Genomic DNA, 23,892 nt, shown 5'->3' with positions numbered 1-23,892 from the left:
CATTCATTCAATTTACTGGACATTCTTATCTAATCAAAGGAATCAAATCCAGATCCAGAATCGACATATCACAAGTCAGCAAAAAACGCTTGTGAATTAATTGAAACAAAACCCCATGTCTATATGAAAATCCCCACAATGGATGAAGATACTCAATCAAGAATTTCAGTCAGTTGAAACTTCCAATACCAAATGCTTCATGTAGACCATGGGGTGTAACACTGAAGATCTCTTTCACAATGTTGGACTGGAAAATATCTTTATAGAAATATAAATTCAAATCACATTTTCATAACCACCACACAGTTGTTTTGGTCTCGTGGTGCGTGAAGTTCCTCAATTAGACAAATCAACAAATTGATCGCTCAACTGTTCCCCTATGCGGGACCGCATTTCGATATCTAATTCAGGAGGAACAATAAAATCCTTATGAAAAAAGAATTAAATACATAACACTCCCATATACCCAAATATAACTAAAGAATATAAACTCAAGCTCAATGTCACACAATACTAGTTTTAAAGCTGAATACCGGAGAGACAGCATCCAAATCTCACCCACAAGAAGTGCCGACCCACGGCTGGAATGCACTGACAAACTAGTTCCAGGATTATATAGAAAGCCATAATACCCCAGCATATGAATGCGATTGGGATCTTGATGATTACCATTCTACCTCTAAATTTAAACCTCCAGGCTCCACCATTTGTCAATAAAAAATAAACCTTTGCTCCTGAGTAAGCAAAGCCTCATTAACGCGTTTTGTTGCTATAATGCAGGTAATTTTAAGGACAGGTGGTGATGCTAGTGAGGCTTTGTGATCAATTTGATGTTTTGTCTAATTGAGGAACTTCACGCACCATGAGACCAAAACAACTGTGGTGGCTATGAAAACGTGATTTGAATTTATATTTCTATAAAGATATTTTCCAGTCCAACATTGTGAAAGAGATCTTCAGTGTTACACCCCATGGTCTACATGAAGCATTTGGTATTGGAAGTTTCAACTGACTGAAATTCTTGATTATCTTCATTCAGTGTGGGGATTTTCATATAGACATGGGGTTTTGCTTCAATTAATTCACAAGCGTTTCTTGCTGACTTGTGATATGTTGATTCTGGATCTCGATTTGACTCCTTTGATTAGATAAAAATGTCCAGTAAATTGATTGAATGAATGTGATGGGTGATTGGTATGATTGAAATAAGAGTGTAGTTATTTGTTATATTTGATTAGCAATTGTAATAAATATTTTCATACTGTTAAGATTTGTGTTCTGGAGCATACATGTAGAATACTGTTTACGAGTTGTTAGCTCCGGTTTATCTTTAAATTTCCCTAATTGTTGTAATACAAAATTTAACAAGTTAGTCAAGTACTGTACTGGTAGACATTTTACTTATACACAAAATGTAGGGAAAAGTCAAGCATAAACATATGTACAAGCCAGATGCTACTTTCTCTAATTGTCACAGGTCAGTCTTTAAGTTAATATCAACATTAGGGGAAAATTAATAGGACTGTATATTCTTTTACCCAATTCACTTATACATCCCCATATCTGATTCCTGGCTTTCCAGTCCAATGGTAAACTGTTTCAATCATTCTTCCTATTATGACAGTGGTGTTTTGAAGTTGCAATGCTATGGTCCTTTAATCAGTGCTCCAAGAAGTTTATCTCCTTTCTGTCTCCACTATCCCACATTCAACCCAGTGATCTTGCTTTCCTTCTGATCTGGCCATCAGGGGTCTCATGATGCAAGATCTTGGGCTCTCTAGTGATGTAATTAAACCCTAAACCCTGTTGTGCAGGAAAGATGAATGTGAACTCAGCCCAAGGCCCCTACACTTCAGAAGTCAATTCTTCACCTAATTCAGGCAGAGACAGATGTCACAAAATGACCAGTGTAAGAAGATTGGTAGAGAAATATTGGATGGAACTGGCTTCATGTGACTTAATGACAATCCAGAAACAACATGCTTACATTTCAAAGAACCAGTGTTTTACTTGGTTGACCACAAGGAATCCAACGGAGCAGCAGACTAGAAATTATACTTGTACAGGGCTTATGAATGCTTGAAGATGTAAGCTTGAGAGACTAATAGGGTCCCTTCCTCAGGAGATATCTAGGGGAACCTTTGAAAATTCTTCAAAAGTCTCTTCTCTACCTAACCACAATGCATTTCTTTTAACTAATTTTCTGTTTGGTGAAAACACAGGTACTTTTGTGTTTCATTTGCTGAGCTGCATTTGCTTTCACTTTACCTGCTGCTCCACTAGCATGTTAAGTGTACACAGATTGGGGGGGAAAAAGAATGGGGTGTGCATGGGTGTGTCTGCCTTCATTCATGCTTGGTCATACATTATGAAGATTGACTAGATTATGACAAAAATATTATAACAAATTAGGAAGAATTCTCCGCTTCGCCATTTATGTACACACTCCCCTCATAGCATTAGCATGGGATAGCAAAATTGGCCTTGTGTGTTTATCACTGAGTGACAAGGGAGATGAACAGCAGCACACAGAGTACCAGTGAAGGGGGAGTGAGTATCTTTGCTCCTGATGCCATCTGATATTCTCTGATGCACAATTGCCTGATCACATGCTGCATGACCTGGGTCTCCATGGCATCTGTTTCATTCACATTCTTCTCTACAGAGGGTTTCACCACATATTCAGTCATGGAATAGTTGAAACAATCATTGACGAAGATGTCCTCTGTCACCCGCTGGTTGGTGTTGTATTGGGGTCTGTAGACACGGTCAGGGAACTGGTTGGGGTGTTGGTTGTAGTAGTACCGCTGATAATCGTCATCAAAGAAAATTCGGCTCCTCCCAACGGCATTTCCCAGAGCATAGCCTCCTATGCCCCCAGCAACTGCCCCTGCCACAGCAGCCCCAGCCATCATTTTCATGTTTGGCTTGGCTTTGTTGTGTGGTTTCCACTGCTTGTTGTAGCTACTTCCCCCTCCATAAGGGTTGTAGTTTTGCCCCCAGTTGTTCCAGTTGCTTCCAGGATAACTCGGGTTCCGGTTTCCCCAGGTGCCCCCAGTGTTGCCAGTTCCACTATTTGGGTTGCCCCAGCTGCCCCAGTTGCTTGTAGGTTTCTTACTCCCACTTTTACTCTTTCCAGTTTTGATCTTCAGAGGCTGGGAAATATCTATCCATGTCAGAAATAGCAAGACCACAATACCCCAGGTCAGAAGACTCTTCGCCATGGCTGTAAAATGTAAAAGTTCAAAGAGATTCATTAAAGGCAACTCATCCACAGAATGAAAATGGGTAGCATACAATATATTTAACATTTATCCCTAGGCAGCTTAGATGAAAAATGCTGTATTTAGGGCTGTACGTTAATCATGGTTAATGCCGCGATTAATGCATTAATGAGTAATCACAATTTAAAAACGTAACTGCAATTAATAATTAATCACGTGCTGCCTGGCATCACTCACACCCTCCCCTCCCGGACCTTCCAGCAGTTCTTCCTCCTCTGGTACCTTTTGAAATTGCAAGTCTTCGGCCCTGCAAGTCAGTGGCAGCTGTAATGAAAGGCTGCCTGCAGCGGGCCTTCCCTCTAATCCAGCCCACCCTTCTGCAAACAGAGAGATGGTGGATTGTGCAGAGAGGAAGAGGAAAATAGGGATAGAAGTTGAACTGAGGAAGAGAAGGATGGAGGGAGAAGAGAGAGAGAAAGATAATAGACCTGGGGTAGAGGGAAGGAAGGAAAAAAAAAGGAAAGATGGAGGGAGAGCAGTGGAGGGAGAAGAGAGAGAGAGAAAGATAATGGACCTGGGGGTAGAGGGAAGGAAGAAAAAGAAGTGTTGGATGAGTGGTGGGGGGGGGGGGGGAGGGTTTGGGAGAGAAGGAAGAGAGAGATAGAGATAATGGAGCTAAGGGAGAAGAGAGAGGGAGAGATGTTGGGCTCAGAGTGAGGGAGGGAAGAGAGAGAGATAATGGACCTGGGACAGTGGGGTTGCTGAAGCTCAACCAGCCAAAGAAATCTGCTGCCTGAGTCACCCCCTTCCTCCTTGTACTGCCTCAGGAACAAGGAAGTTAGTGGCATGCCTCCAACCACCGACACTTGCATTCCCCAAGTTCGTGCATGAACTGAGCATGATTAGGGAGTGGCAACTGGAGGCACCTTGCTGACTTCACTCCTGAGGCAGTACAAGGAGGAAGGAGGTTGCTTCAGCAGTGGATTTGGCATCCCCACCAGCAAAGGTATGATACTTAATGGATGGAAAGGAAATGTGTGCCCCCTACAGTGCACCCCTGTGCCCCTCCCCAATGGACTACTGGCCATGCCCGTGATTATTTGTGATTAAAAATTTTAATTGAAATGCTGCCCTAGCTGTAATATTAGTATTCAATCAAGTATTGAGTGGTTCCCAGACCTGGTCCTCAAAACTTACTTCACTCCTAAACAAGTTTGCTTTTCAGACTGTCATGAACATTCAGGACATACGTACTATATTTACATGCACCTGTCTGATAAACAGTTCCAATTTACATATTATTCAGAATTTGGTGTGTTGCTAGATCATGATTTAAGTATGCCAATACAGACACATTAAGTGATTTCTACTGCTTTCAGTTACGTGTGATGAGTAAATTAAAAAGAATGATATCAGTGAGCAATTTTTGTACATCCTGGTATTATTGCGGTTAGTTTATTTTAACTCCCTTTACTTGGGTTTCAATTCTACTAAGATACAGGCTCTGCAGATTGTTCAGAATGCAGAAGCTTGTTTTACCAGAGGGAAATCATGCCAAACGAATCTCATTGAATTCTTTGATTGGGTAACTGGCGAACTGAATCATCGACGTGCTATAGACGTAATCTACTTAGATTTTAGCAAAGCTTTTGACACGGTTCCCCACAGGAGGCTCTTAAATAAACTAGATGGGCTGAAGATAGGTCCCGAAGTGGTGAACTGGATTAGGAACTGGTTGACAGACAGACGACAGAGGGTGATGGTAAATGGATTTCGCTCGGAGGAGGGAAAGGTGAGTAGTGGAGTGCCTCAGGGATCGGTGCTGGGGCCGATTCTGTTCAATATATTTGTGAGTGACATTGCCGAAGGGTTAGAAGGTAAAGTTTGCCTATTTGCAGATGATACTAAGATTTGCAACAGAGTGGACACCTAGGAGGGAGTGGAAAGCATGAAAAAGGATCTGAGGAAGCTAGAAGAATGGTCTAAGGTTTGGCAATTAAAATTCAATGCGAAGAAATGCAAAGTGATGCATTTAGGGAGTAGAAACCCACGAGAGACTTATGTGTTAGGCGGTGAGAGTCTGATAGGTACTGAGGGGGAGAGGGATCTTGGGGTGGTAGTATCCGAGGATCTGAAGGTGACGAAACAGTGTGACAAGGCGGTGGCCGTAGCGAGAAGGTTGCTAGGCTGTATAGAGAGAGGTGTGATCAACAGAAGAAAGGAAGTGTTGATGCCCCTGTACAAGTCGTTGGTGAGGCCCCACCTGGAGTATTGTGTTCAGTTTTGGAGGCCGTACCTTGCGAAGGATGTTAAAAAAATGGAAGTGGTGCAAAGAAAAGCTACGAGAATGGTATGGGATTTGCGTTCCAAGACTCATGAGCAGAGACTTGCTGACCTGAACATGTATACCCTGGAGGAAAGGAGGAACAGGGGTGATATGATACAGACGTTCAAATACTTGAAAGGTATTAATCCGCAAACAAATCTTTTCCGGAGATGGGAAGGCGGTAGAACGAGAGGACATGGAATGAGATTGAAGGGGGGCAGACTCAAAAAAGATGTCAGGAAGTATTTTTTCACGGAGAGGGTGGTGGATGCTTGGAATGCCCTCCCGCGGGAGGTGGTGGAGATGAAAACGGTAACGGAATTCAAACATGAGTGGGATATGTATAAAGGAATCCTGTGCAGTAGGAATGGATCCTCAGAAGCTTAGCCAAAATTGGGTGGCGGAGCAGGTGGGGGAAGAGAGGTTGGTGGTTGGGAGGCGAGGATAGTGGAGGGCCGACTTATACGGTCTGTGCCAGAGCCAGTGATGGGAGGTGGGACTGGTGGTTGGGAGGCGGGAAATACTGCTGGGCAGACTTCTACGGTCTGTGCCCTGAAAAAGGCAGGTACAAATCAAGGTAAGGTATACACATATGAGTTTATCTTGTTGGGCAGACTGGATGAACCATGCAGGTCTTTGTCTGCCATCAGCTACTATGTTACTATCCAGCTTATAATCGAAAGTGATCGCCAGCCATCTTCCGACATAAATTGGGAGATGGCTGGCGATTTCTTAAAAGCGGCGAAATCGGTATAATTGAAAGCGGCATTTTTGACAGCATCACCGCTTTCCCGTTGCTTCGCCGGCGAAAGTTCAAGGGGGCGTGTCGGTAGATTAGTGAAGGCGGGACATAGGCGGGCATGGGCATGGCTACCAGATGGCCGGCTTTCGCCGATAATGGAAAAAAAAAGCGGCGTTAAGCAGTATTTCGCCGGCTTTACTTGGTCCTTTTATTTTCACGACCAAGCCTCAAAAAGGTGCCCCAACTGACCAGATGACCACTGGAGGGAATGGGGGATGACCTCCCCTTACTCCCCCAGTGGTCACCAATCCCCTTCTAAACTAAAAAAATAAAACGAAAAACCTTTTTTCCAGAATGTATGCCAGCCTCAAATGCCGTACCCACCTCCATGACAGCAGAATGTGTTGTATCCTCCGACAGCCTTTCCCTGGTTGCGATGTGGCTCTGGGGTGAGTGTGACACCTTTTCTGTTAGGTGCCCTGCAGAGAGTCACATTAGCAATGCATTGTGGTGGGTGTAGGGTACTGGGCTCTACTCCCATGGTGCTTTTCCCCCCTGCTAACTGAGTCAGAGTGTGCCCTGTTTTGTTTCCTGTTGTAGTCCATGCGGTAGTGGCCATTTTTGTAAGCCAGTTTTAGGTCCCTTTCCTGTGTTACCCACGTTAGAGAACGTAGTTCTTACCTTGAATGGTGCTGAAAGAGGGCATTGTACACCATTGTGCCAGCTCTGACCTACTGCTAATCTTAGTACCAGGGGACTCTTTGCCAGTGGGGCACAACCTCTGATCTGCAGTTAACTGTGAGTAAACGTGGTTATTTCAAGAAAGGACTTTTTGAGAGAGATTAGTCTTCAGGTGTGAACTGGTGTGCCAAAGTTATACAGCAGCAATAAGTCCTAGAGGCTGTATGCAGGTCCCTGGAGCAATTTTAGTGGGTGCAGTACATTTGTGGGTAGTGGGTTTGGGGGGGGGCTCAGCTCCCAAAGAACAGGAGCTATGCACGTGGTGGGAACTTTTCTGAAGTCCACCGCAGTGACCCCTAGGGTGGCTGGTTGGTGTCCTGGCATGTCAGGGGGGCCAGTGCACTAAAAATGCTGGCTCCTCCCACGGCCAAATGCTTTGAATTTGGCCGGGGTTTGAGATGGCCGACATAACTTTCCATTATCGCTGAAAAACAAACCCGGCCACCTCAAAACCGGCGAACTCCACGGCATTTGGCCGGGCTAAACCGTATTATCGAAAAAAAAGATGGCCGGCCATCTTTTTCGATAATACTGTTCCGGCCAGCTGTAGCACTGCCGCCAACATAGATCGCCGGCGATCTATTTGGCTGGCAACGTTCGATTATGCCCCTCTATGTTACTATGTTTGTGGAGACAAAAGAGATTTGAGCACATTTCTCCTGCTTTGAAATGTTTGCATTGGTTGCCAGTAAAATTTCATGCACAGTATAAAGTATTTACTTTGATCCATCAATGTATATATGGTGTAACTCCACAATATTTATGTATTCTCTGATATGTATAAACCACAACAAGATCTTCATTCCAGATCGAAGAAGCAGCTATCTGTGCCCGTTTGTCATTTATCAGAAACACGGAATCATACTTTTTCAGTAGTTGGGGGGAATTTGGGGAACCTTCTTCCAGGCTATTTAAGACTTTGCACTGACTATCAACAATTTAAGGAACTGCTGTAAAAAGCATTTATTGATGGATAAAAACAAGTCTGTTTCTTTGGCAGTTCTCCCTATTTTGTCTATGGCAATTTATGATTTGATGTGATTTTTAGTGTGTTTTGATATTGTGAATGTTTTTCTTGTAACCCGTTTTGATTTTAAAATGGGATATAAATCTATGACATAAATTAAATAAGTATTGTGATTACCTTATAAACTAGGAACTTTTGGGGCTTCTCCAAGACAAACTATAGTTACTATTGCATGAGTAAAATTTAGTACAAGCGTTACCGACAATTTCACCTGAAAATGTTTGTTTTACAGATTACATGAAAGCAGCAGGTCTAAGGGCCAGAACTACGGCAAGGTGCTTGAGGCATTACCCTAAGTGCCATATTTTTTAGAGTGCCGAACTCTCATGTTTGGGAGGAGCAGGATGCTTCGCTGTTGTTTCCCATGGCTGTGCCTACAACATCACAATACCTAATTCTGGCACTGATGCATCTATATGTAACTCTGGGATCACCTCCACTTCAGTTCCACCCCGGGCGTTCACTCTGCACACCTCCCAGGGTCCTGAGGTCCCAGCGACAAAAATCACCTCACCACACACACACAGCTTCCACTGCAAGGGACCTCACAAGCTGGGCGTGGGCCGGGGCACTGAATACTTTGGTAGGCCAAAGGTACTCTTTCTCTGGGCATTCATGCCTGAAGAAAAGCCAGTAGTCTCCTTTTTGCAGAAACTGTAACTTGCTTCACTAACAGGAACTCAAAACACACACAAACACAGTTTATAACAGTCAACTTGATCTAAACATTTCAGGGATCCTTCAGATGTATCAGAACAGCTTTAAATCTACTCTCCAATGATATCAGGGCGCTTTTCTAAATTCACATTTCAGTCTTTCCAAACAGTTTCTTTCCATCAAACAAACAAAAGAATAAAAGAGATGGTACCTAAGGTGATTTTTTTCCCTCTTGATAAGTTTCAGTCCAAGCAGAACCTTTTATCTCACATTTCTCCTAACTACAACTGAACAGGGTACTTGGCATTGTCCTCAGAATCTGCTCACATTTCCCATATTTAGGTCTAGGGACTAGTTACGTGGTAATTCTGGTATTTTCTTTGGTCCGGGTTCAACAACGGTGAGTGCCCTGCTCTGTCTCCTCTCGGTTTAGTTTCCTTGGCCTGGGCAATCTCTGCGTGGAGGGTACTGCTGGGCTCCCGATCAACAGAATGATCTAAGTCCAGTAATATTATTTAAATTTGTTCTTTGATCTATCCTAAACAGGACTCCTCCTCGGTGCTGTGGGTCATCTGGCAGGGGCGGGCTACCAAAGGCCCAGAACTCCTTGCCTTCAGGATTTTTATTAAGTTTCTCTGGCCCTGCCTCCAGGGGCTGGCCTACACATTGATTTTACCATGGGGCTGACAATTACAGCTCCCTATCTCTAGTGACCACCCTGTAAATCTTGGGTATTTTCGGGGGACAGCTGACTGAAGCACTGAAAGATACATTTATTTGTGGCTAATGAAATGTGTGTAGTTGAGGGAGGACATGACCACACTGAATAGACAAAGATCAGCAAAAGACGATTTATAAATATTGTAAAGGTGAATTTAAGTATCATCGCAGCACGTCATCTCTATCTTATCATTTCCACACCAAACGTGTTTCTTTCATCACAGGATCAAAAGATTCTAATCAGCATCAGCCTACCCTACTTCAGTTACAAGAAAAGAATCAGACCAAGCTGACTGATCCAAATAAAAATATAAACATTATAAATGCTATCACCAGGTGGATAGGTAAGGATGGTGGCCCCATTAACATTCTTTCTGATAATGGCCTCTGGGAAGCTCCGAGGATTGCAATAGGATGCCAAACCTATGAACTTCCAAGCGGGCCAAAGACTGATGCATACATCAGAGATCCGTTCGAACTGGAAAAGAGCAAGATTCAAGCACTTGTGGATGGAGCAGCCCATGTCGCACTTATAGCAGATTACTGGAGATCATTAGTCAACAGCTACTTGGGAGTTGCATATCAAATGATGGACCAGACTTGGATTTTGCACTTAACTGTTTACCACGTGGAAGAATGCCACTTTACATCAGTTTGTGCAGAACACTATTAGTAAGGGGAAGGTGGGGAAAGGGAATGGGGCTTGATATATCACCTTTCTGTGGTTTTTGTAACTACATTCAAAGCAGTTTACTAGTATATACAGGTACTTATTTGTACCTGGGACAATGGAGGGTTAAGTGACTTGCCCAGAGTGGGAATCGAACCCAGTTCCCCAGGATCAGAGTCCGCTGCGCTAACTACTAGGCTACTAGTACTGACAACGCTTGCAATGTGACTGCTGCGGTTGGTCTGCTGCCTTTTGAGCATATGCCATGCTTTGCCCACACTGTCCAGCTGTCTGTTAACAAAGAAATAGGCGAGTGTAGCATAAAGGTTATTTTGGCAAAGTATAGAAAGGTTACTGGCGATTTCAAACACAGCCCTGAAAATCAAGTGCAACAGCGAAAACTTGATATGAAAATTGAAATGCTAGTTCAAGATGTATCCACAAGGTGGAATTCTACCCTAGGTATGATTGAGAGACTGGTTAGGAACAAAAAGGCGGTGATGGCAACTTTGACTCATCCTCGGCGTAAACATTGAACCTGCTAATGGTCTCTGAGTAGGATAAACTTTGTGTGATGCAGACATTTCTAAAACCCTACAAACATGCAATGGAGTTGCTGAGTGTAGATCAATATATCTCATGCTCGGTGGTACTGCCAACTATATGCCATCTTCATCATGTTATGATGGTGTCTGACGATGATTCAGCATACGTGGTTCACTTCAAAGAAACATTTATTCCCAAACTCTATGAGATGCATACCTAAATTTGCACATGCAACTTAATTGAATAATGAACCAATCAGCGCTGATAATAGGCTTAAATGGTCACACTTAAATGTAGGTGGTATTCTATAAATGGGGCATAACTTTATGCGCCATTTATAGCATAGTGCTAAGTGCTATTTTTGTCCACGTCAATTCTTTAGGTGCCATTAGTACTGATGTAAAAGACAGACAGCTAAACTGGTCCTGGTTGAACTTTGCAACTGCATTGGACTCCCATTTTAAACTCCTCAAGTGTATGCCAAAAGAACAGCAAAGTAATGTCTGGAAGAAGCTGCAGAATCTACTGTCATGATGAAACGAATGCTGCTATTGAAACACCATCTACAGAACCATTAAGAAAGAAGGTTCACTTGCATGCTTAGTATTCATCAGATTCCGAGGATGATCCATTGCTGAAACCAACATCTGGTAACAAGGCTGATGACCATTACATTGCTGAACCTCAGATAGATCATGAGTTATGTCCACTCCAGTGGTGGAAGAAACATGAAGTGTCACATCCGGTCATTGCTAGTCCGGCTAGGAAATACTTAGGAACACCAGCTACAACTATCTCTTGTGAGTGCTTAAATTTCATTATCAGGATACAAAGGGGCCCTTTTACTAAGTGGCGGTAGGCACTAGCACGTGCCTACTGAACGTCAAAAAGTACTGCCATGGGATGCACTGAGGTGCCCTGCAGTAGTTCGCTGGTTGAAGCATGCCAATCCCGTGCTAAAAAATAGGTTTTAACTTTTAGCACGAGGGTGGGTTTATGGGTAGAGAGAAGGCACTCCCTGTACTAATCCGCTTGTGCGGGGGCACTGCCAAGTGCCAACCAATTAGTACCAGATTAATGTGGGAGCCCCTAGTGCCTACAAAATAGATGATGGTAAGGATTCTCACGCTAATGGTCACGCGCTAATTGGTAAAAAAGAAAAATGCGGCCATTTTACCGCCATACTAAAAGTGGCCTCAGTGCACGGGAAAGCCATAGGCTAAAAATACCGCAGGCCACTTTTTAGCACTGCTTAATAAAAGGGCCTCATAGACAATAAAAACATGCATCTCTTTCACCAGGCAATGTTAAAAAAACTTGTGTGCCTCAGTGGCTGGCTCAAAGAGTAAGATAATGTATGTTATTACTTTCTATAGGCTGAATGCAGTTTAACTGTTCTTCTGTTGTGAAGTTGAAGATGTCGAGTTAACCAGTCGGTGGTCATTCCTGGCCGATTACCTTGTGTTGAATATTGGTTGGAAGGAGGTATATACGCATTGGGATGGGGAGCACATGAGGATTTTTAAAAAACTATTTCTTATATGTTGCTTGCATTGAGCTTTCTGAGCTTGTTCCTAAGACAAGGGAGGGTTAAGTGACTTGCCCAAGATCATAAGGAGCTGACAGGCTCCCAAGATTCTTAGCTCACCATTAGGTACTCCCTCCACGCTAGATTATGGATTATCTGTATATCTTTATGCAGAGTTCTATATCAGTTATATATTCAAGCCTGACTTTATAGAGATGTCATCTGTATGATGTCATCCATACAATTTCTCGGTTCAAACTAGAACACATAAGTTAAACAGATACCTTCTTGTCCCGTCCGAAATCCCATCCCATGATGAACAAACACATAGCTTTTGGCTATTTAGTGACTTACATGGGAAAAAATAACAGCAACTTATGTAATCAGTCTCTGATGCTGGCTGCAAAAGTGGTTTTGAACATTGACCTGGAGAATGCTAATGAAAAATGGAGCAGCAAGCTGGATGTGTTGGACACACTCTTAGGAAAATGTAATTGCTGGCTTTCCTCTGGTCAAGGAAGGAGCTAAAAGCATAGATGTAAGTTGAAAAGGCAATTCTGAGGGCACTGAAGAGCTGCTCAATAAATATTCACATGTCCTTTCAATCAAAACAAAACTTGCCCTCACAGAGATGGATTTGATAAAAATGGATTTACTAAACTCAGTTATCACTTTTGAGATTCTGAAAGTGGCTCCTTTAACACTTTTTTCTTCATATTTTATCAGAATTTTGAAATTGGAATGTCTATTTATGCTAATTGTGAGAAGTCGTCTCCTGTCATGCAACGTGCATGAACATAAGAATAGCCACACTGGGTCAGACCAATGGTCCATCTAGCCCAGTATCCTGCTTCCAGCAGTGGCCAATTCAGGTTACAATTACTTGACAGAATCCCAAATAATCACAAAAATAATAGGGAAAAACTGTCACTCCTCAAAAAGAAATTTGAAAAAACAAAAGGAGTAGTAAAATTGAACAACAGTGGTGAGAAACATAAAATTATAGAGGCAAAAAAGACCAACAAAACTTAATAAGGAAAAACCAGATAGGAGGCATCATAGAGCAAATCAAAACAGCTATGTGATCTCCTACAGAACAAAGCTTTTCCAGATCTGCAGCACTTCATAAATATTAATCACTTGCCTCCTATACTGGATAAAACCTGTTAATTCTACTTTTATTTAAGTTCTAATTTTTAAAATTCTTATGAGAATTTTCAGTGAAATCAAAAAACAGCAACCCCAGTACTTAACTGACAACACAAAGGAACAGCGCTGAGACAGACGCCCACTGTGAGGACAGCATGGTGTTTTGGTTCCACAGAACCTGCTTCTGGGGGATTTTGAACAGGTTGCTGAACAAACTTCAAGCCGCAACAAATAAGCGGCAACCGGCAAAAAGACGCACGTTTGGCTTACCGCCGCTTTCTAAAAGACCCCCTAAATTAGATAAAATCTTTTTTTATCTGTAACTAGTAAAAAAGGCCCGTTTCTGACACAAATGAAACGGCCGCTAGTAAGGTTTTCCTCGGAGTGTGTATGTTTGAGAGAGTGTATGTGAGAGTGACTGTGTGTGTGAGAGAGAGAGTGAATGTGCGAGTGTATGTGTGTGTGAGAGAGAGAGTGAGTCTGAGTGCGAGTGTGTCTGTGAGAGAGAGAGAGAGTGTGTGTGTGAGAATGAGAGTGTGTGCAAGTGCGTATGTGAGACACAGTGTGAAAGCGAGAGCGTGTTTCACACAGATAGTGTGTGCGAGAGACAGAGAATGTGTGTGAGACACAGACTCTCTGTGAGACTGAGTGTATGAGACCAAGAGAGTGTGTGAGTGACTGTGTGACACATATTGAGGCATATTTTCAAAACACTTAGCCTTCCAAAGTTCCATAGGTTTCTATGGAACTTTGGAAGGCTAAGTGCTTTGAAAATATGCCTCATAGAGTATGTGAGAGACAGTGTGAGAGAGAGAGAGAGAGAGTGTGTGAGAGAGAGAGAGTGTGTGTGTGACAGAGATACCTCCCCTCCCCTCTCTCTCTCTGGTGTCTAAGCGTTACTGCGCAGGACACTGAGCTCTGGCTGTGCTTCAAGGAACTGACCAATCCTATTTAACAGAATGCACCGCCAACATTCTGAAGCCGAGAACCCTCGTTTGGTTGGTCACTTCTGCTTGTGACGAACCCGGAAGTACGTGATGTCAATTCAGGAGATGGATACAGAGAGCAGAAATGCCTCAGCCATGCAGTCAGCTTCAGAATGTTAGAGGTGCGCTTTATTATATAGGATCTGCTTTTGTGACCATATATTGAGTTTTTGCCATAAGTTCCAAGAAATAAGTTAAAAAAAAAATTTACTACAGTATCAAAGAAACCAGCTGTGAGAATTTCCATCTGTCATGTTTCATAGTTTTATCTATTAATGGGGCAGTGGTAGTGTGTTTAATTGTTTTGTTGCTGAACAAGGTATGGGAGTGTTAATTGTAGTAAGGCGGTAAGGAGTCCAGCAGTAAATGGTCGTACGGAAATTTTTTGATTCACTGGCCCTTTAAAAGAAAAGGCCCTTTAGAGGCAGCGGTAAAAGGTGGCCTCAGCGTGAGGTGATCCTATGCGCTGATGTTACCATAGGTCACCTTTTACTGCCATTTGGTAAAAGGGCCCCTTAAAGAATTGGGCTATATGCTCCGAGTTGAAAATGATACATATTGCTGAATATATGAGGATTTGAAAGAGTAGTATAGGATCTAGGGCTGCATGTCAATAAAAAACTTTTTAATCGCAATTAATTGTACAATTAAAAGGTATTTCATTTATTTATTTCCTATTGCAGCTCCTTGTCACTCTGGGCAAGTCACTGAACCCTCCATTGCCCCAGGTACTAAATAAGTACCTGTACATAATATGTTATCCGCTTTGACTGTGACCACAGAAAGATGGTATATCAAATCCCATCTCTCTTCCCTTCCCTAAAGGACTGATAATCTCCCTCCTTCCCACCACCAGATCCAACATCTCTACCTTTCCTCCCTCTCCTCTTTTTCCAGGTTCATTATCTCTCTTTCTTTCCTGGGATCTATTATCTCTCTCCCTTCTTCCTCCCTCCAGGACCTTTCCTTCGCTCTCCTCAACCCCCATGAGCAGCGACACAAATTTGGTGGTGAACAGCAGCAAGCTCTTCTCGTGGCTTCCATCAGTGACCCCTCCAGTTCTACTTGCAGGTCTGCAGCTCATACTTCTCCACCCACCCAGGGTTCAGCATCTACTCTCCCTCTCAATATCCCTACTGGTCTACTTTAAAGTTGGTCTTCTGCTGGTCCTGGGTGTGGCAGCATTGCACATATACTGCCTGTGGCCTACTCTGAAGCTTTCCCTCTAGCCCTCTACCCTCATCTCCCCTTACGTTCCCGCCCGTAACCTCCGTTCACAGGATAAATCCCTCCTCTCAGTACCCTTCTCCACCACCGCCAACTCCAGGCTCCGCTCATTCTGCCTCGCCTCACCCTATGCTTGGAACAACCTTCCTGAACCCTTACGCCAAGCCCCCTCCCTGCCCGTCTTCAAGTCTTTGCTTAAAGCCCACCTCTTCAATGCTGCGTTCGGCACCTAACCCTTACCGTTCAGTGAATCCAGACTGCCCCAATTTGACTGCCCCTATCGGACCGACCGTTCACTTGTCTATTAGATTGTAAGCTCTTTGAGCAGGGACTGTCTCTCTTTGTTAAATTGTACAGCGCTGCGTAACCCTAGTAGCGCTCTAGAAATGTTAAGTAGTAGTAGTAGTAGTAGTAGCCCGTCCCGCCTCCTCTGACATCATTTCATGTTTCTGTCTGGGTGAGACAGGTCAGAGGGAAAGCATTAGACCAGGCAGCATATGTGCAACGCTGCCGCTGGTGGGGATAAACAGCAGACCACTTTATGAAAGACTGGAGTGGGAGGGTGGGTGATGTTGAATCATGGACGGGGGAAAGATGTCAGATTGCACTTACAGCAGGGGTTGGGAGTGGATGACAGCAGAAGAGATGTTTGGAGGACACAGGAGAAACTGCAATGTGATTAGTTTTTTTTAATCATGATTAATTTTTAAAATCACTATTAATGACTGCATTAATAACAGTATGGGGGGAGAGGAGGTAATTTGGTGAGTAGCTGCTCTGTGTGTGGAATAGTATGTGGTAGGGGTGTGTGGGAAGCACACTCTTCTTGAACTTTGTTCTTCTCCCCTCCCTCTTTCTTTATTACTAGGGTTGCCAACTAGATCCAGATTTGCCCAACAGGGTTGATCCAGTCCTGGCCTTACCATACTGCATGCAGGTACTTGTGGTTCTGATTTCCCTATTGGATACTCTAAGAAAAGCAAGGCTACAAGTCCCTGACCAGGACTGTTTCAACCCTGTCAGGCGAATCTGGATCTAGTTGGCAACCCTACTCTTTACCTACTATCACCTGCTTTCAGCGGCTGCCTCCAGCATATCTTCAGGTGGTAAGGCCTAGCTTTCCCACCATCACTTCTTCAATGCTGCTCACTACTGCACATGTTCAAGGAGCTGCCAAATTACTCAGTTCCAGAAGAGAGATGGCATCCTCATCCTGTTGCCTTATGGGACAGGCATATCTGATTTCAAAGGGTAGAATCAGGAGCTACAAATACCATAATGCTTTAGGATACTAGTGTGGCAGGCTGTCAATTCTGGGCCCTTGCTCCTGAAAGGTTCTAATCAAATCTGAATAGGGGGTGATCTTTTCCAGGGAAGTAGCTTTTGGAGGGAAGGATAAAATTCCAATTTCACAGTGCAGCATTGTCTTCTTCCTACCTTGGAGTATACATAATTACAACAGGTGGGTTACTTCACTCTAGGGCCCATCTAAACCTTGGCTTCCTGCTCTAGAGTCTAAGGGGAAAGAAGAAAGCTTAGGGGTTGCCAATCTGGTACACAGCTATCCCTGGTGTATACTGAGAGAGGCCTGCTTCTAAAGAGACTAAACTGATCAGAGGTTTCCAGTCTGATCCACAGCTGTCCCCTGAGGAACACAGAGCCAGAGAGGAGGGATAGGTTACTGAGGAAATCTGATCTTGATCATCAGAAGACAAAGAGACACTGAAGCTGTTGCTAGACTACATTCCTTATTGGAGAAAGGATTGGACACTGGGGAGTAGTGGAGCCTGCGAGTATTTAGATCCTAAAGGGGTAGGGCCCGAGTCTTAGGTGTTTCCTAACCTGCCTGAACTAAGCTAAAGTAAGCACTGGGAAACAAAGCGAATGAGAGTAGACAGAAGTGTGACCGGAGCTCAGAAGATCTATTTACCTACCAAAAGAGAGTGAGAGAAATAAAGATCAGGGTTTAATCCGGTGCTTGTCAATTGTTTTGTCTAACTCCCCAGAGATGCAGAATAATGACGCATCTATGGAGAAGCATTCAGGTTGTGACCCCAAACCGGTGGCATAGCCAGATACCCAATTTTGGGAAAGTCTGGGGGAGAAGAGGGGTTGAGAGATTCTGGACTGCCTGAGGGGGAGGGGAGGGAGAGAAGCCAGGACTCTTCTGCTGGCAGGGCTTGGGGATCCCGAACAGCTGGGTAGTCCTGTACCTGCCTGTGCCCAACTGGGCCTACACCACACTCCATTTGGGGGTCCTGATCCACAGTTTAGGAATCTCTGTCTTAATATATGCCTATAAGATACACAGTATCCACAAAGAAGTGATAAAGAAGAGAGAGGCTGCTACCCACCTTGAAAGAAGGCTAAGGCACCGTACAGTGGATTAAAGATTTTAACTATAAAGTCTGCAGAGAGTTGTGATATTTGAGATTGAAGGAGAGAGCAATGCTCAGAGTAATCAAAAGTTATAAATCCCACTGAAACTTTTTGATATCTTTTGCAACTATTTTAATTGTGTTTTTATGGACTCTTAGCTCAGTTGTTTTCCTAGCCCTGTTTTTGTATATCCGTACATTACTGGAGAGCCTCTCTTGCAGGGTTGCCAAGAGGCAGAGCTGGGCCACCGCAGCCCCCACTTGGGCTGCCGCCTCCCTCCTCACTCGGGCTGCCGCCCGCCCCCTAACCTTCCAGTGTCTTTGCCCTCAGTCTGTCACTCTCCAGCTCCTATGTGCCGGGTCCTGGGTTATCTCATTAAATCACCCAGGTCCTGACACATAAGAGCAGGACAGAGACAGACTGAGGGAGCAGAACCTTCTGGCACCAGACCCCCCCCTTGGAGACTGGGCCTGGGGAATATTGCCCCTCACCACCAGCCCTGCTCTCTTGCCAATTGGAACTGGAAATATCTGAGAAAGGAAAGGGAATTTGGTCTAATTATTTTGGGGCACTGAGTTAATATTTTGCACTGAACTTAGTAGGCACTGAGGGTTGCCTTAATGGGCCTTAATAATTGGAGTTGTCTTTTGCAAAACCTATACAGAAGACTGAGGACTAGATGCACTAAACCTTAACGACCCTCTAACAACCCTTTAACGAAGGAAATTCCTAACCGTTGCATGCATTAAAGGCCTTTTTCCTACGAAGCAAGCAGCTAACGAAAACGGAATGCAAAGGAGAAACTACCATTGAAATGTGGCCAATTCGGAATGCACTAACCATACCGATGATTGCAACGAATCATTTACCGTCAGAAATTTTACGTGTGCTCAGACCTGTCGTTAAGGCCTGAGCTATCATCTCCCAGCTGCCCCCTGCACCATAAAATCCAAGCCAGCATGTTTAAAAAGAAAAGTGAGATACAAACACAAACACATGGCTCTCCGCTTTCCCCTGCATCATTACAAAACAAAACATACTGCTTCTCCCTGCAGTTAAAAATCCTGTCTCTCCCCATCTCCCACAGCTTTGAAAATTAACACTCTCTGCTATCCCCTAAAGCCAATTTTCCCAGTACTGTAAACAAGCTGCAAAGAGGTCTTTTGTTCCAAAAGGGGATTTACGAGGGTCGTTCTTTTTAGAGTTATCTTCAACTGCACTCTTCTGCTAGATCAGACAGCTAAAAGGCTTGCAGGTCGGGATCCCCCCCTCGCACGCCCCAGTCTGATGTAAGCGACCTACGTAGGTTTAATACGTTTGTGGCTGCTCTGCGCATGCTTAAGGAGCAAATTAACAACGGGGATAACAAACGCTTGATACATTGTACTTTTCAATACCGCACCGAACATTTTTGAGCTGTTTTTTTTGTGCATTCTTCGTTGTTTCAAACTCGTTAAGCACTTTTACGATTTAGATTTTTTAACGTTTGGTTGATGCATCTAGCCCTGAGAGGACAGGATATACCTGGGACCAGAGTCACCTCTTCTACAATAGAGAAAAGTATTCAGTTCAAGAACCATAACCATTATTTTCTGTCTGCACATAAAAGATTTTGCTACTGGTTTCTGCTTCCTTATTGGCTATCCTCCCAATTCTATATATGGCGGTACAAATTGCTTGTGGAAATTTGAATAACAAGCCAATTTGTGCTGATAAATGGGAATGGGACTTATATACTGCCTTTCTGTGGTTTTTCCAACTACTTTCAAAGCGCTTTACTACTACTAAACATTTCTAAAGCTCTACTAGGGTTACGCAGCGCTGTACAATTTAACATAGCTTTACATATTATATACAGGCACTTATTTGTACCTGGGACAATAGAGGGATAAGTGACTTGCCCAGAGTCACAAGGAGCTGCAGTGGGAATCGAACCCAGTTCCCCAGGATCAGAGTCCGCTGCACTAACCACTAGGCTACTCCTCCACTTGGGTACTAATAATCAATTATTGGTGCTAATTGGCATTAATTAAAATTTACATGCATATGTTTGGGTGCCGGGACTTGCACGTGGCTCCAAAAAGAGGGTACAGCCATGTGAAGGTCTTAAGGGGAATCCGCACCTATTTTAGGCAACAGGATTTACATCAGGGTTCAGTTGGTGTAAATTCCTGGCACTAAGCGATATTCTATAAATCGTGCCCAACTTAATGCTGTTTATAGAATAGTGCTTTGCGCTTTTTTTTTCAGCGCCAATTTTTTGGCACCATTTATTGAATTTGGTCCTATATGTGCTTAATTTTCAGGGGAGTTATCAATTAAATATATTTTTTAAGGAATTATATTGGTGTCCTTATGACATTTTTTGATTGCTTGTCTTGTACTCCAGCTTAGGCCTTGACAGTAAATATCCCACAATCCTCCAACACCCTTCTACTGCAGATCCCTGTGTTAAAGGGAATAGGACTGCAGGAGGTTTGCCCATGGAAGGCACAGACATACCTAATAAATCACTTTTTGTAGTGTCCCTAGGGCAGTCCTCACCTGACAGTGGTTCCCAAATGGGGTCACATCATCAATAGATTGGGGAGGGGGCAGTCACAGAAACAGGGCTGCTCTCCTTCCTCTGGACCTCCATTGCGAGCTATATCCAGTAATGGCAGTCAGCATGGGTCTATGAGTCAGTGGATGTTCGGAAGCTTTGCCCCCTCCTTCTCTGCTGGTTTTCTGTTACACTGGACTAGGGTCAGAACCACACATTCACCCCTGTGCAGACTGCTGCTGTCTCCTTCATTGAGGATCATGTGAATTTTTAAGTGTTATAATTGATTCATATTGGATTGTTATTTTAATATTTTTATTGCTGTAATTGTCTATTGCTTATGTTTGATTTATTCTTACTGTACACTGCCTTGACAGAATTCCTTGAAAAAGGCGGTAAATAAATCCTAATAAATAAAAGGTTTCGGAAGCACTGCCCTACATATTCATTTGCTTATGGATGGGCAAACAAATGTGTACTAACTACCACAGTGCATGCAGAGACCTGTAGTTCTTCCGCTATTTTAATTGAGCCTCCTAACAACTGTTCCAAAGTAGACTCCTAAGCCTTGCAAGTTCCTACAAGCAATGCAGAAACCCCAGGACTACCAAAGTAAATCAGTTAAGCAAACTTGGAGCCAACTGGCAACTCTAGAAGGGAGCTTCTGGCCATATCCACACATTCAAAGAGAAACAACGCCTACCTCAAAAAAGCAGTGTGTCTAGAAAGGCTTGTAAGAATGGTTTAGCATGCATTGGACCTTTTAGCCACCAAACACCCTGTTTGGCAAACCAATAATACAGCAGAAACTGTACTGCGTGTTTAGACAGCTCAGAAGTGACCTCATTAAAAAAGAATAAAGAACCCACTTTTCATATCAACCATTGTATTCTACCAGTGCTTTGAGATTTCAGTTAATTTACATTTTTAAACCCACAGTGTCCTCTAACCAACAAGAAAAGCTAGGTAGATGATGCACCAGGCATGTGATCCCTGCTGGCTTATGCACAATGCATCCATAAGGCTGTTCTGTATGAGGCAGGTGCCCTGAAATGCAGAGACAGCTAATGTACTGTTGCCATGGTGAGGATAAGCTGCCTTCATTCCTTATTTTAAACCACACAGTCACAGCCTGCAGAACTGAGATCTAATGAACACTGATGGCTTTTCTAACCTGAGGAGCTGTTTTCCCCAAACAATTGATACTCCAGACTTTCAAAGCTAGGCAAGACTCCAAACCTATGCATGTAATCAGATGCAAGTAAAAAATGGTGCTAGCTGGCAAATGTAACAGGGGTATACAGCTTCAATAGGCAGGGTGGCCTAATTCTAGGTCACAGGTGACAGGTACATCAGGCCTGGTTTATCCTTTCCTGGTAGTTTCTAGTGTGGATAAGGAATGTGGAAGGGGCAGAAAAACCCAGGCTTGACTTCCCACTGGTCAGCAAGGCTACACTGATCCTGTCCTAGTTTGAACTCATGGCATGCATGGAAACTTCAGTCCATGGGTCCCCAAATTATGGCCCATACCAATTTTTGGTGTCCTGCATATTAATGACAATAATATGCAGGCCAGTATAATAGAGAATGCATCTTGTACAACATCTTAATTTTTTTTAACATTTCCTAGTCCTAAAGGTGTCCACGTGGTACTGGAAATTTATTTCAGACAATTTTTATGTATCAAGCAGCAGCATTTTGGTTACACCTTCCAAATGGGATTAAAGCTGTTTCCAGTTTTGTTAGCTTTAAGAAGATGCTTAAAACTTATATTTTTACGAAACACATTTTGACTACAGTGAATTAGTTATAATGTTTGGTTGAGTTCCTCATATTGTTATTCGCATGTGACTGTTGGGTCATAGTGTTTTACTTTGCTTTCAGCTGCCCTTTGCTGCTCCCCAGAAGCTGCTGCCATGGACAGCTACATAGTCTGTGTAATGGTTAAGTTGGCCCTGGGCCCAAGAGGTTGCCCCATTTTAAGAAGCCATCAAAGCCACCACTGCTACCCCAAAAAGATACCAGTGGAGCTGCTGAAGTTCCTGTCACCTAGACCACTCAGTAACAAAAAATAGAGAAAACAAATTGAGACTCTAAAAATCAAACAAAGTAATGAAGAGTCCAGTGATAACACAAAGATATATGGTGCTATTTAAAAATGAGGAAAAGACCTCAAAACACCCGAACGCTTACTATAATTTCGGCGTCTTTCACTGGGGTTGTGGCATTCATCATTGGTCTGAAAAACCTCATAACATTTTATTATTTTGTTTTCTTTATTAATCCTTTGTTAAACTTTTCTTCATTTTTTCTTTTTTGATTTTGATACAAAAGTCACATTCTTTTGGCAATGCAATGACAATTGTATACTTGTCTTTCAAAATAATCTTAAAGTCAAATACAAAACAAGTAGAGTCGAGCACTTGATTGACACCTGACGGCGACCAGACCCGTTTCACTTCAATGGCTTCTTCAGGGTTTGTGCATCGACAATGAAATAACAAAGGATGGTATCATTCATTCAGTGATCACCTAAAAACAACTTATTACTGGCGGGGTTTCTTTTTACAACTAGCCCTTGACATTTTGTACAGCAAGCAGTCAGTAAGATGAAATGCGAGTTGAATCTTTTTTTGAAATACTTAAGACAGCTTGCTAGTAAAAAGTTGTTTGACATGATTCAATTGTCATATTTACAATAGAAGTCAGTTTCTTTGCTTCCCTTTAAATTGTTAACAAATGATATATGGTTTTTTTTTAAGGTGAAATGGGTCTGGCTGCCCGAGTGTCAGTTAAGTGCTTGACTCTACTTATTTGAGATTTGTCTTTAAGATTATTTTGAAAGACAAGTATACAGTTGTCATTGCATTACCAAAACAATGTGACTTTTGTAACAAAAGCAAAAAAGAATTTTTTTTTAAACAAAGGATTAATAAAGTAAACAAAATAGTAAAATGTTACGAGGTTTTTCAGACCAATGATGAATGCCACAACCCCAAAGAAAGATGCTGAAATTATAGTAAGCGTTTGGGTGTTTTGAGGTCTTTTCCTCATTTTTAAATAGCACCATATATCTTTGTATTATCATTACACTGTTCATTACTTTGTCACCTAGACCAGCCATCACATCTGCTGCCAAAACTAGTTAATTGTTTCATTTATGGATTGACACTACATTGGGCCCTTGGCAAACATATATTTGTGGGCCTCCCTATCCCACCATTATTTTACCTCTCCAGAAGTAGCAGGGTAAAGTGCACAGCCTAGCTGTGGGTATGATAACATAATAGTTTGTGAGTGAGCATGGGGACTACGCAAGCCCATGCTTTGAATGGAGAGGCTTCATGGTTATAGCTGGAGAGCTGCTAAGTAACCTGGTTCCAGAAGGGAAATTCTGAGCCAGTCCTAGATTTCTGCAACTCTGTCCT

At 43.0% G+C, this 23,892-nt stretch overlaps 1 protein-coding gene across 1 annotated transcript in view; it reads right to left on the bottom strand.

Moving 5' to 3' along the window:
* Positions 1-1,378: 1,378 nt before the first annotated feature.
* Positions 1,379-23,892, bottom strand: part of PRNP (prion protein) — a 44,325-nt gene continuing 21,811 nt past the window's right edge. Inside the window, exon 2 of the mRNA XM_030201842.1 lies at positions 1,379-3,226. Within this exon, the coding sequence (XP_030057702.1) occupies positions 2,496-3,224 (729 nt within the window). The 5' untranslated portion in view covers positions 3,225-3,226 and the 3' untranslated portion in view covers positions 1,379-2,495. The remainder of the gene's footprint in view (positions 3,227-23,892) is intronic.

This window comes from Microcaecilia unicolor, chromosome 4 (assembly GCF_901765095.1).
Source record: "Microcaecilia unicolor chromosome 4, aMicUni1.1, whole genome shotgun sequence".
NCBI lineage: Eukaryota > Metazoa > Chordata > Amphibia > Gymnophiona > Siphonopidae > Microcaecilia > Microcaecilia unicolor.
This window is presented reverse-complemented; position numbering and strand designations above follow the sequence as displayed.